Source organism: Hypanus sabinus, chromosome 13 (assembly GCF_030144855.1).
Source record: "Hypanus sabinus isolate sHypSab1 chromosome 13, sHypSab1.hap1, whole genome shotgun sequence".
In the NCBI taxonomy this organism is placed as follows: Eukaryota; Metazoa; Chordata; class Chondrichthyes; order Myliobatiformes; family Dasyatidae; genus Hypanus; species Hypanus sabinus.
Genome location: NC_082718.1, coordinates 78,753,492 through 78,765,634, shown reverse-complemented (window position 1 = coordinate 78,765,634; position 12,143 = coordinate 78,753,492). Strand labels below are relative to the sequence as shown.

Here is a 12,143-nt window from a genome sequence, read left to right as displayed (position 1 = left end):
ATTAAGTAATATTACAGTTCTAAACTAATGTGATCACTGTTCTTATTTTTTTTAGTTCTTCTTTGTATAAGGCTCCTTGGGTAAGAGTACTGGTCTATGGATTGGGTCACAAAGTGCGGAAAAATGGACAACTTAGCCTGACAGAAACAGTGTGTTACCCAAAAGATGCATCACCCACAAACACTGGTCTCACTCCACCCCCTACTACAAATCAGTATCCTTCTGTTGTCATCCCTACTGACAAGCTGCATGTTAAACTAGGTACTTTTCAACAGCTCTGCAAACCTTTCAATAGCTATAAATTACTGAAGTGCTGGAATAATTTGTTATTTATATTAAATATTATAAAATTTTGCACTTGAAAGAGCAATATTGTGCTGGAATGATCGCACTTTCTCTATAAATATAACAGTTTGTTTTACATTTCAATACTGTTTTAGCTTGAACTATCTCAATGTACTGTTGTAGCAAATTGATCTGTATGGATGATATGCAAGGCAGATTTTTCACTGTACCTTGATATATGTGACAATAATAAACCAATTTACCCATTTAAATAATAGTAATGACAAAGTTAATTAGAAAATTAAGTAGTGAAGATGACAAGAAGAGTAAACAAAATGATATAGATAGGTTAAGTGAATAAGCAAAGATTAGCTTTATCTGTCACATTTACTTTAAAAGATCGAAACATACAGTGAAATGTGTCATTTGCATCAACAACCAGCAGAGTCTGGGGGCAGCCTGCAATTGTCCAAATGCTTCCATCACCAATATGGAGTGCCCAGAAGTTACTTACTCTAATCCATATGTCTTTGGAATGGAGGAGGAAACCAGAGCACCGGGAAGAAACCCACATGGTCATGGAGAGAATGTACAGACTTCTTACAGACAGCAGCGGAAATTGAACAAATTCAAAATTGTTTTATCAAAAAAATAATCAGACCATATAAATGGTGCAAAATTGCAGAATTTGTAAATGCAGCAGGATCATGATGTTTAAAAAGAAACTAGTTTCCAGGTATAACAATTAATTGGAAAAGCTAAAAGAACGTCTATTGTGAGAGGAACTGAATATAACAGTAGACAGGTTATGCTTCAGTTAATTCAGAAGGACATTGATGAGACCAATTCTGGAATACCTCATTTTTTAAAGAAGAATAAATGTGCATTGTAATCAGTTCAAGGCAGACTAACTTGACCACAGAAATGGGTGAAATCTTGGATTGATTAGGTATGTATCTGCTAGCATTTAGAACAATGAAGCTTCAGAAATCCTAAGTGATCTCAGCAGGGTGGATATGGAGTGAACATTTTGCTCTAGAACTGGGGATCACAGTTTAAAGATTAGGGGTTTCCATTTAATAGAGATAAAGAATTTTTTCCACATGCTAATAAGTCTTTGGAACTCAGTTCCTCAAAGGATGTTCGGAAAACTTAGGTTCTCCATAAGCAAGGAATGGTAAGTTACCACTGTAGATGGGAATATAGAGTTGAACAATGATCCTGAGAGGTGGAGCAGGCTTGAGGATTTGACTATTCTACTCCCCATTTCTAATTTGTGTGTTTTGTGTTAAGTCAGATTGAATGTTCTGCTAAAATTGATAGCACTCCCTACTTTTTGTTTCTGTCAGACTAAAAGTAGGGACTGTCTACAGAATGAAGATAGTAATTTTTCCTCCAGATCTTTGTTCAAGTACAAGAGGTCATCAGTGATTGGCTTATCTTAGTCAAGGAACCAAACTTTGGAGGACTTGGATTTGGAGTGGACTTCCTCAATTAACTTTGCCAATAGATTGGTACATTTACTCAACATTTCTGAGACAGATTTTCTCCCATTCCTACTGTACAGATCTGTTTTTCCTTGTATGTTTTGAACTTGTTCTCTGTGGTTTCAATAGGCAAATTATATAAGTTGGATTTGAATTTCCTCTTCCCAGGTGTGTCTCCGCCACCTGGTGCGGTGCTGGTGTTAAACTCATTGCCTCTGGAATTTCCTCTGGCAATGGCATTTGCTGAACAGTTGCTGACATGGAAACTGGTTGAAAGAGATGGTAAATCTGAAGATGAACTTGATGCTATTCCTGGATCTGTTCTCCTGCAGGTTGTTGAGCTGTTTGGTAAGACAAATGTCCATAAATGGATGAGTTGAGTGTATTTTATGTGTCATTTATTTGTAAAATGTGAACTATTTTTTAAATACATTAACAATTTCCACAATCTGACACCAAAGCAAATTCATACATTTAATGTCAGTTCACCAAAAAATGGTAACTTCTCATTGCTTTTTGAGAAATGGTAACTGGTATGATGCACTGGAACTGTATCTTATCCAGTATCTACCTACAAATCTTACAGCTGGCTAGAGATGATGAATGAAGTTTAGAAACACTACACAAGCTGAATTGTGTTACCTTTCCTTTCTTGTGGAGGGCAATGTATAAGTATGTAGATCTCCTTATAATAAAAACAAATGTACTTTTAATATATTTTTTTTATCCCTTTCATTCTTAGCCAACCTATTGTGGACAACAGATCTGGCTCCCAGCATAAAGGAGATGATATTCCACCTTCTAGCTGAACTGCTACGTAAAATTCACCAGATGGAACAAAAAAAGAATCCATCTGGCCTATCATCATCTATAGCCATCCAACTGAATCCATGCCTGGCTGTTCTGATGGCAATTCAAACTGAGCTCCGTAAACTGTATGATGAAGAAACACAAAATTGGGTGACTGGGAACAGTTCTGGAATTGGAGTTGGTGTGACTGACCAGGGTCGCTTTTCCACCTACTTCCATGCTTTGATGGAGATATGTCTTGCAGTTGCAGAGGTAACACTGCCCATTAATGTGAGCTCTGCAGTGAATGTGATGACCTCCACGAGTGCACCAAGTCTCAGCGATTCCTCTTCCTCCTCCTCATCTTCACCTGGGCAGACACCACAGAGCCCAAGCTTACTCTCCAAGCGGAAAAAAGTCAAAATGAAACGAGAGAAGACATCAGCAACAGGGAAACGGCTCACCTCACGAGGTAGTGAAAGTGACGCTTCAATCCTGAATATTAGTGGAAGTAAACCTGAAGATATGCTTTGGTTCCATAGAGCTTTGACTTTACTCATGATCCTCCGTCATCTAACGAAGAAGGACCCTCAGGGTCTTGGAATGACAAATGATGCAATTGCAGATGCCTGCCAAGCCTTGGTAGGCTCTACCTCCCACAGCAGGTTGCTGGTAATCTCAGGCATTCCAACACATCTCGAGGAATGTATTGTCCGAAGTGCCATTCGCAGGGCATGCAGTGCACATGGTGGCGTATTCAAAGATGAGATTTACATACCACTACAAGATGATGACCCCAAGCGGTTGAAGACAAAAGCTGATGGCAAGGTGGAAATGGATAAGTCGACAACAGTCAACAGTATAGACAGTATGGATGTAAGCAGTGGCAGCAGTGTGACGCCAGCTATGAGTATGAGTGCCTCTGCCTCTACCAGTCAGACCTCAATTTGCAGCTCACAATGTGTTTCTCGGACAGCAAGTGATCTTTCAGTAGACCAATATCAAGCAAGTCATGACGTGAATGCTCCACAGGGAATGATTGATCCCCACACAGTTTCCAGCCAGGAGAGTCTGGACTTGTCCCTGTGCAGTACAGGAAGCTTAGGCAGTCTTGGTAGTCTCGGAGAACCCATGGACAGTGCAGACTCGGCTTCTATCTCAGACGTTGGATCAATGTACACAGTCACATCACTGGACAACAATCCACTTGTGTCGAGGTCCATCAAAGGCTATGCCATTGTTGAGGTAAGATTAGATTCGATATTCTGATTTTACATTAATGTTTTGAAAAAAGAATAATAGAGGAGGTGAAAACATAGTTTAAAGGCTTTTAAGTTCTCTCTCATGTCTGCTTTAAAGTTATTTACTGTTGCCGTCCTGCTGTGAAAGATTCAAATAGCTTTGCAACACATTACCCAACTGGCAAAATAATTTAAAATTTAAAATTAATTGTTATATTGTTTACTTAAATTGAGGCCATTAAACTAGTTTAAAATACCAATTGAAGTTTTGTGTTACCCTTAGTTCTTTGATATTAGTGCATGCTTATATTTGTGTGATGTGTATTGTACTATTTAGACAATCAATAAACACAATTATATTATTGAAATTCATCCAACAAACATCATATCATTTTTGGTGATAGTTACTTTAGTTAAATAAAATTCAAAATCAATCTCATTCATAAATGCAAAATAGTAAATTAGAAAACTGAAGTAATTTTTATGGTTTATAACAAATGGTTATTAACACATAGACATACGTGATTAATGAACCATTTATAATTTTTCTTATTTTTCAATTTGTGCTGAATGCAATTATTTTTCTAAAACTTTGGACTCTATAAGACCAACTCAACCTTGTACAATCCTTAAAATGGCTTTAATCTCTGTGGTTTGAATTTATTTTCTGGCCTCATTTCTTGGGCCTTCCTGAGAAGCACTGGGGACAACAAATACTAACTAGGCTTTGGGTGTTTGCCCCTAATCTCCAAGACCTTGGCCTCACTGCTGCCATTAATAGGTACATTTAATGTCAGAGAAATGTATACTATATAAATCCTGAAATTCTTTTTCTTCACAAACATCCACGAAAACCAGAGGAGTGCCCCAAAAAATTAATGACATTTAAATGTTAGAACCCCAAAAATGACTTGTTCACCCAGTAATTCAACATACCACAGGTTCTCTTTCTCCCTAATAAGGGAAAAAGGAGATATCCCCATTTCACAGCGAGACATAACAAAGCAACTGGCTGACTTATGGTGTTAAAAGTCTGTTGCATCACTCTTTCTGAGCTCTGTCTGTGTGCAAGGAACTTGGGTCTGTGGGCACACAGCCAGCAGCGAGCTCAATGCTTCTGATCTTACATATCCCACAACGCATCAGGCAGCAGCACCGGCCTTAAATCTGCCCACCTCCATAGCCACAAAAATCCAGCACCCTGAAAGTGCACTAGTCTTCCAGGCTGCATCCTTGGCATATCGAAAAGCCACCGGTCATGAGGCCCCGAGAGCGGGTTCTATTTCCACAAAGAACGGAAGTCAGCATGTAACTCCGGGTCAGGGTCTTCAAAGGAACCTTGAATGGGGAGAAAAGAGATATCAAAGATAGAAATAGATCTTTTTCCGAAGATGCAAGCAAAGGAGTTGCCGTTAGGCACCATCCTTCTAAGCTCTGCCTCCTCATGGTACAAGGCTTGCATCACCAGGTTCAGGAACAGTTCCTACCCTTCAACCATCAGGCTCTTGAACAAAGAGGATAACTACACTCACTTGGCCTCTCCACTGAGATGTGCCCACAACCAATGATCTCACTTTAAGGACTCTTTATTTCATTATCTCATGTTCACATTATTTATTGCTATTTTATTTATATTTGCATATGCACAGTTTGTGGTGTTCTGCACTCTGGTTGATCATTCATTGATCATGTTATAGTTACCGTTATACAGATTTGATGAGTCTGCCTGCCTGCAGGAAAATGAATCTCAGGGTTGCATATGGTGACATACTGTATATATACTTTGGTAATAAAAATTTACTTTGAACTAAGGCCCCAATACCAGACTGCCATGATGGTCTTTTGGTAATTCATACTGTCAGCTAACTTTTAACTCTGGCAATTAGTAATGTGAAATAGATTTAACTAATTATAAATCATTAAAATGAAGTTAAGAGCTGTGAGTTGGGGGGGCATTACCAGAAGTTTGAGAAATTGATATTCATACCATCAGATTAGAGACTACCGAAACAGAATATAAGGTGCGTTTCCTGCAACCTAAGTGTGGCCTCATCACAACAGTGAATGGACATATCAGAATGGGAAGTACAATCAATATGGGTGGCCACTGGGAGATGTTGCTTGTTCTGGCGGACGGAGCGTAGATGCTCAGTGAAACAGTCTCCCAATCTACATCGGGTCTCACTGATGTACAGGAGGCCACACCAGGAGCACTGAACACAGTAAATGACACCAACAGACTCACAGGTGACGTCAAAGGACTGTTTAGGGCCTTGGATGGTAGTGAAGGAGAAGGTGTAGCACTTTTTCCACTTGCAAGGGTAAGTGCCAGGAAGGAGATCAGTGGGGAGGGACGAATGAACAAGGGACCCAGTGTAGATTTGGAGACCGCTACTCCAGAACAAGCCGTATCTCCCAGTGGCCACCATTTTAATTCCACTTCCCATTGCCATTCCAATATGTCCATCCATGGCCTCTTTCACTGTCATGATGAGGCCACACTTAGGTTGGAGGAACAAAACCTTATTTTCCGTTTCAGTAGCCTCCAACCTGATGGGAATGAACATCAATTTCTCAGACTTCTGGTAATGCCCCCCTTCTCCATTTCTGATCCCCTTTTCTCTCTCTCACCTCATATCCTTGCACACCAATCGCCTTCATCTGTGCTCCTTCCCCCTTTTTCTTCTATGGCTTTTTGTCTCTTTCACCAATCAACCTCCCAGCTCTTTACTTCATCCCTTCCCCTCCAGGTTTCACCAATCACTTCCCTCCACCTTTTAAATCTACTCCTCAGCTTTTTTTTCTCCAGTCTTGCCTAAGTGTTTTGGCCTGGAACATCGACTGTACTTTTTTCCATAGATGCTGCCTGTCATGCTGAGTTTCTCGAGCATTTTGTATTTGCTGATGAAGTTTTGGCAACTAATCCTCCCAACAAAAAAGGTACAAGTCCAACTTGGATGTACCAGACAAATTTCCTATCTTTAGTGGGAGAACTGCTGTGAGTTTGTACTTCGCTGCTGTATTTCATGGAGCATTGATTGAGCGCTGTTGTAAAATGCTAAAGAGCAAACAGAAACTTTGAAACTTGCAATTCAACACAGGAATTCCAAACAACCTTCCCCAGCAAGCTTCAACCTCTGAGTCCACTTGAAGCATGTTCATCTCTAGTAGTTGTTTTCCCTGTCACTGACAGATTAGTTGTGTAATCTTGGTCAAGTATTTTGCATCAGGCCAAAACTATTCACAGCATTGATTACCATATTCAAATAGCCTCAATATATCACTCAGTATTTCTGTAGTTGTTGTTACTAATCTCCTACAGTTTGAGTGTTAGCATTTAATACTGCCATATGGTAATACGTCAGTGAATCTCAGTGTTGTAATACTTCATCAGCTGTTTCTTCTGGCCTAAAATTCCATTTGTAGCAAAAATTAGAGGTATGGAGTCCTTCTTAAACCATATTTATAATCATTAAACCCCGAGTTTCAAATCCAGCTAACATGAAATTGCATTTCACATTTCAGGGCATTACTAATATTATCAAAAGCAGGATCAACTATGAGGAATGAAAAATTCCAAATAGAATTGATCTTACTGCTAGAATTTAGCTGCCTCAATTCAAGCTCTTAAAGTGGTTGCTATGGGAAATGACAACAATCGCAGAACTCAATTATTGTCTTTGGCTAGGATAGATAAATCTGGGACTTTAAGATCAGTTTGTAAATGCATCTCTGAAATATCCCTAATGCAACAGCCTGCTGATATGTATTCTTTCAGTTTCTGTACAAATAATGTGAGAAGCTGGAAACCCATTTATTTGCATAGCACATCACGGCTTGAGTTGACAACTTAGAGATAAGAGAGGAAAGCCATTGTACTTTACAATGTTCTACATTAGAAATACAAGATACTGCTTTATAAATAACATTTTGAGTCTTTTTTTTAATGTAGGTAAGAGCCAGGGCAAAGATTGAAAAAATCCGTGCCAGTCTCTTCAATAGCAGTGACTTAATTGGATTGTCTAGCCTGGAGGGAGAAGATGAATTGATGGAGATGTCAACAGAGGAGATTTTAACTGTGTCTACTGTAAACCAGAGCTTGTTTGACACTCAGGGTAGTTCAGCATTGGAAGATTATTTCACTGAAAAACTAATCAAAGGTATGCAAAATGTCTAGCTTGTTGGAATGCAAAGGAAAGTCGTGTTCAAAATGATAAACTGCACTATAACGATGGTTGAATTGAAATTTTTTCAAGCTTAATACAGATCATATATTAAATTTAAAAGGAACTGGTCTCTTTATAAACACCCAGTGAGTTTACAAATTGCAGTGCCTTGTAAAAATATTCAGCCCCCACCAACCCGTTGTTCACATTACAACCGGGGGGGGGGGGGGGGATGTTGGTCAAATCAACTGAGAATTTTTATTTGTTAATTGCATGTTCCTTTTTTTCCACAGGGAAAATTGTAAAGCATGGAAAACTAAAAATTCTAAAACTGAAAGAACTGAAATGTCGGCAGTTCAAAAGTATTTGTCCCATTTACTCAATTCTTAATTGAACCACCTCTCACGGCTATTCTTTTTGAATAAGTCTCTTTTAGCTTTGCACAATGGGATAGTACACGATTTGCCCATTCCTCCTTGCAAAATTGCTCAAGCTGTGTTAGGTTAGTTGGGGAGCAGCAGTGCCAGAGATGTTCAATTGGGCTAAGGTCCGGACTCTGGGCCACTCAAGGACATCAATTTTCTTCATTTGAAGCTAATTCATGATTGTTCTGGCAATGAAAAGTTATTGTCCTGCTGAAAGATGAATTTCCTACCCATTTTAGGCTTTCTGGCAGAGGCTAGCAGGTTTTTATCCAGGATTGCTCAGAATTTAGCTGCATTCATTTTCCCATCAATCCTGACTAGACTTCCGGTCCCTGAAAAGCATCCCCATAGCATGATGCTACCTCCACCGTACTTTGCAGTAGGGATGGTGTTACCTGGCTGATGTGCAGCATTTGATTACACCACACATTCCACTTAGTGTTGAAGCCAAAAAGTTCCACTTTAGTCTCATTCAACAAGACCTCCTTCCACGTCATTAAAGTAATTTCTGAATGACACTTTGCAAAACGATATACTTTTTTTTAACCAGGGCTTCTTCCTTGCCACTCTTCCATAAGTACCCTTTTTCTGCAAGGCCAAAGAGATTGTGGAGCCGTGAACTTCATCTCCAGTTGCAGCCACTGACTTCTAGCATCACAGTAGCCTCTCTTACAAATGTCATTCTTCTCCGATGACCGAGACAGAGTGGCTGTTGTTTCATAGTTTTCCATTTTTTTTAATAATGGACTGCACTGAGCTCCAAGTCATGTTCAGTGCCTTTGAGATAGTCTTATATCTTTCCCCAGATCTGTGCCTCTCTATGATCATTTGCCTGGCTTGACTTGAATGTTTTTTTGTCTTCATTTTGGTTTGGTCTGATGAAAATCGACCATCCTGTTGGACCTTACAGAGAGAGGTGGTATTTATTCTATAAATTCATTGAAAACAGGTATCCTCCAATTTTCTACATCAACAAATTGGGTGAGTTGGTGTGGTAATGGTATATTGCACCTGAGAAAGGTTAGAGTACTTTTTCAGCTTCACAATTTTGGTTTTTAATTTTTAATAAATTGCTGACAGGTTTTAGAATCTTTATTTTGATTTGGCATGATCCACAGTGTTTTGTAGATTAGCACAAAAAGCCCTACTTTAGCCCTGTTTTAAATTTAGAAAATGAGACAGTAAAATGTGAAAATAGTTGTGGGTGTTGAATACTTTTCAAGACTGCTCATTGTATTTCGAAAATTGCTTAACAACATTAGCTAACTTGTATCCTGGAATGGATTCAGAACTATTAGTACTGCTTAAATCGCAGCATATTTCTTTGGCCATTTATGTATTTATGGTCACAAACAAGCAAAAATCTGCAGATGCTGAAAATCCAAACAACGCACACAAAATGTTGGAGGAACTCAGCAAGCCAAGTAGCATCTATGAAAAAGAGTACAGTCAGCGTTTCGGGCTGAGATCCTTTGGCAGGACTGGAGGAAAAAAAGCTGAGTAGATTTAAAAGGTGGAGGGAGGAGAGAGAGAAACAAAAGGTGATAGGTGAAACCTGAAGTGGGAGGGATGAAGTAAAGAGCTGGGAAGTTGATAGGTGCAAGAGACAGAAAGCCATGGAAGAAGGAAAAGGGGGGAAGAGCACCAGAGGGAGGCGATAAGCTGGCAAGCAGATGAGGTGAGAGAGGGAAAAGGGGATGAGAAATGGTGAGGGGGCTGGGTCATTACCGAAGTTTGGGAAATCGATATTCATACCATCAGGTTGGAGGCTACCCAGACCCACAGATATACAGCAGGCTACACCAGAAACACCAGATCCAATCTACATCGGCTCTCACTGATATACAGGAGGCCACACCAGGAGCACCAGCACCTTTTAAATCTACCCCTCAGCTTATTTTCTTCAGTCCTGCCAAAGGGTCTCAGCCCAAAACGTCAACTGTACTCTTTTCCATAAATGCTGCCTGGCTTGCTGAGTTCCTCCAGTATTTTGTCTATGTATTTATGGTATTAAGTTTATTATTATGTGTTTGAATATAGGCAAAGAATGGAATTGCTAATACCACATTGCTAGATGTGCAGGAGTATGGAGACTGACTATGTAAATCAAACATTCAGTTGGTCCTATCAGCATCTTGCTATGGGTGCCCCACTTGTGATGGTCTCAATGTCTTCAGTAGTTCCTATTTAAGTGGATCTGCCCCAATGGACTGAATGACCACCTGTAGAATGATAAGTAACTAAGGTCCTTTCGCTTGTAATTGCAACTGTCCCAGAGAATTTCCTGGTAGATTTCATTAGTTACAATGCCCCATCTTCCCCTTCAGGAATGTGCAAACTTCCATGTTACCTATTACAAAAAGGAAGTGATTTCTGCCATGTCCAGATAAATATCTGTCCCTCAACCATCATGATAAGCAGGATATCTGGGCCTTTATCATGTTTTGTATTAGTGGGAACTAGCTGTGCCTCTCATGTTTCCATTCAAGGCAGCTGATGAACAGTTTAACTCCTCTTAATTAGCTGTAGAATACTTACTGTGTGTCATGAACTGTCAAATAAATGTTCCCCTTTTTTTAAATCAATTTTTATTTTTTAGAGAAAGGAAAAGGAAATAATGTCTGCTATCTTGGAGGTAAAATACAAAGGTTCATTGTGGTTCTTTCTTAGGTGATAAGGTGGTTCCTGGAGTTCGCGATGTTCTTGCAGAGATATTCCGAAGCTGTATACATTCAGAGCAGATGCTGAGTCTTGCTCCAGCCAAACCCATCAAAGTTTCCGACATTTTCCTCAGCAAAGAACAGATCAACTCTCAGACACCAGGAAACCTGTTGCAAATATTTTTCACCAATGTCCGACCACCAAAGAAAGTTCTGGAGGATCAACTCACACAGGTATGATCTTTGGATACAGTCACAAGTTAGTATCCTAATGGGCATTGTAGATTATATGCCTCCTTGGACCATTCCAAGGGTTCATAGCTACTAATGTCCACTCTATTTTTGTGAATTCTGAGGTGGCTGATGAGGTTACTGTAGGAATTTAACACCCATTGATTCAGCAGGAGATGCTTGATGAAATAGGCCAGTTGATAATTCAGGATGTCCTATTTATCCTGGGCTCCTGATAAGTGGATTTGATTCTCAGTGCCATCTCAAGAGCTGCTCCTTAACTTTGAATTGTCGTACTGGGGGATTTCAGCAAGTCAGTGGGGATTTTGCATTTTGCCCTGCTCTTGTAGCCACAGTAATTATGTGGCTGTCTACTTGATTTCCTGGTCAATAATGACCATCCAGGAAGTTGATGGTGGGGAACCTGGCTGTGGTATTGCCCCTGAATGCCTGGAATAAGTAGTTGGGCCCTCTTTTGTTTAGAGAAGGTTTTAGCAGGGGCTTTTGTTATTTGCCAGTACTTACCTCATACCTGAATGTTACCTTGTGACATGCAGGGGAAAATGTAATTTTTTGCTAATGAATTGTGGTAGAACTTTATATCAAACAATCATAGTGAATATGCCCACTTCTGGAGCAACTAAAGATAATTAGATATTGAACCCTGCCCTGGGGAATCTATGTAGTGATGTCTTAGGACTAGGATGGTTGAGTTTCAACAACACAAGGATCTTCCTTTTTGTGAGGTTTGAATTCGCCTATTGAAATGTTTTCTTAATGACTTCAGTTTTAGTGGGGTTTCTTAAATATCACACTCAGTACTATGAGATCAGAATGGTTGATAAACACAAATGAGGCA

At 39.6% G+C, this 12,143-nt stretch overlaps 1 protein-coding gene across 1 annotated transcript in view; it reads left to right on the top strand.

Annotated features, from left to right (window-relative positions):
* The window catches only part of LOC132404022 (probable E3 ubiquitin-protein ligase HECTD4), a 314,805-nt gene that overhangs the window by 270,068 nt on the left and 32,594 nt on the right, over window positions 1-12,143 (top strand). Inside the window, exons 59-64 of the mRNA XM_059987975.1 lie at window positions 56-261; window positions 1,941-2,120; window positions 2,515-3,806; window positions 7,755-7,962; window positions 8,262-8,330; window positions 11,064-11,287. Of these exons, the coding sequence (XP_059843958.1) occupies window positions 56-261; window positions 1,941-2,120; window positions 2,515-3,806; window positions 7,755-7,962; window positions 8,262-8,330; window positions 11,064-11,287 (2,179 nt within the window). The remainder of the gene's footprint in view (window positions 1-55; window positions 262-1,940; window positions 2,121-2,514; window positions 3,807-7,754; window positions 7,963-8,261; window positions 8,331-11,063; window positions 11,288-12,143) is intronic.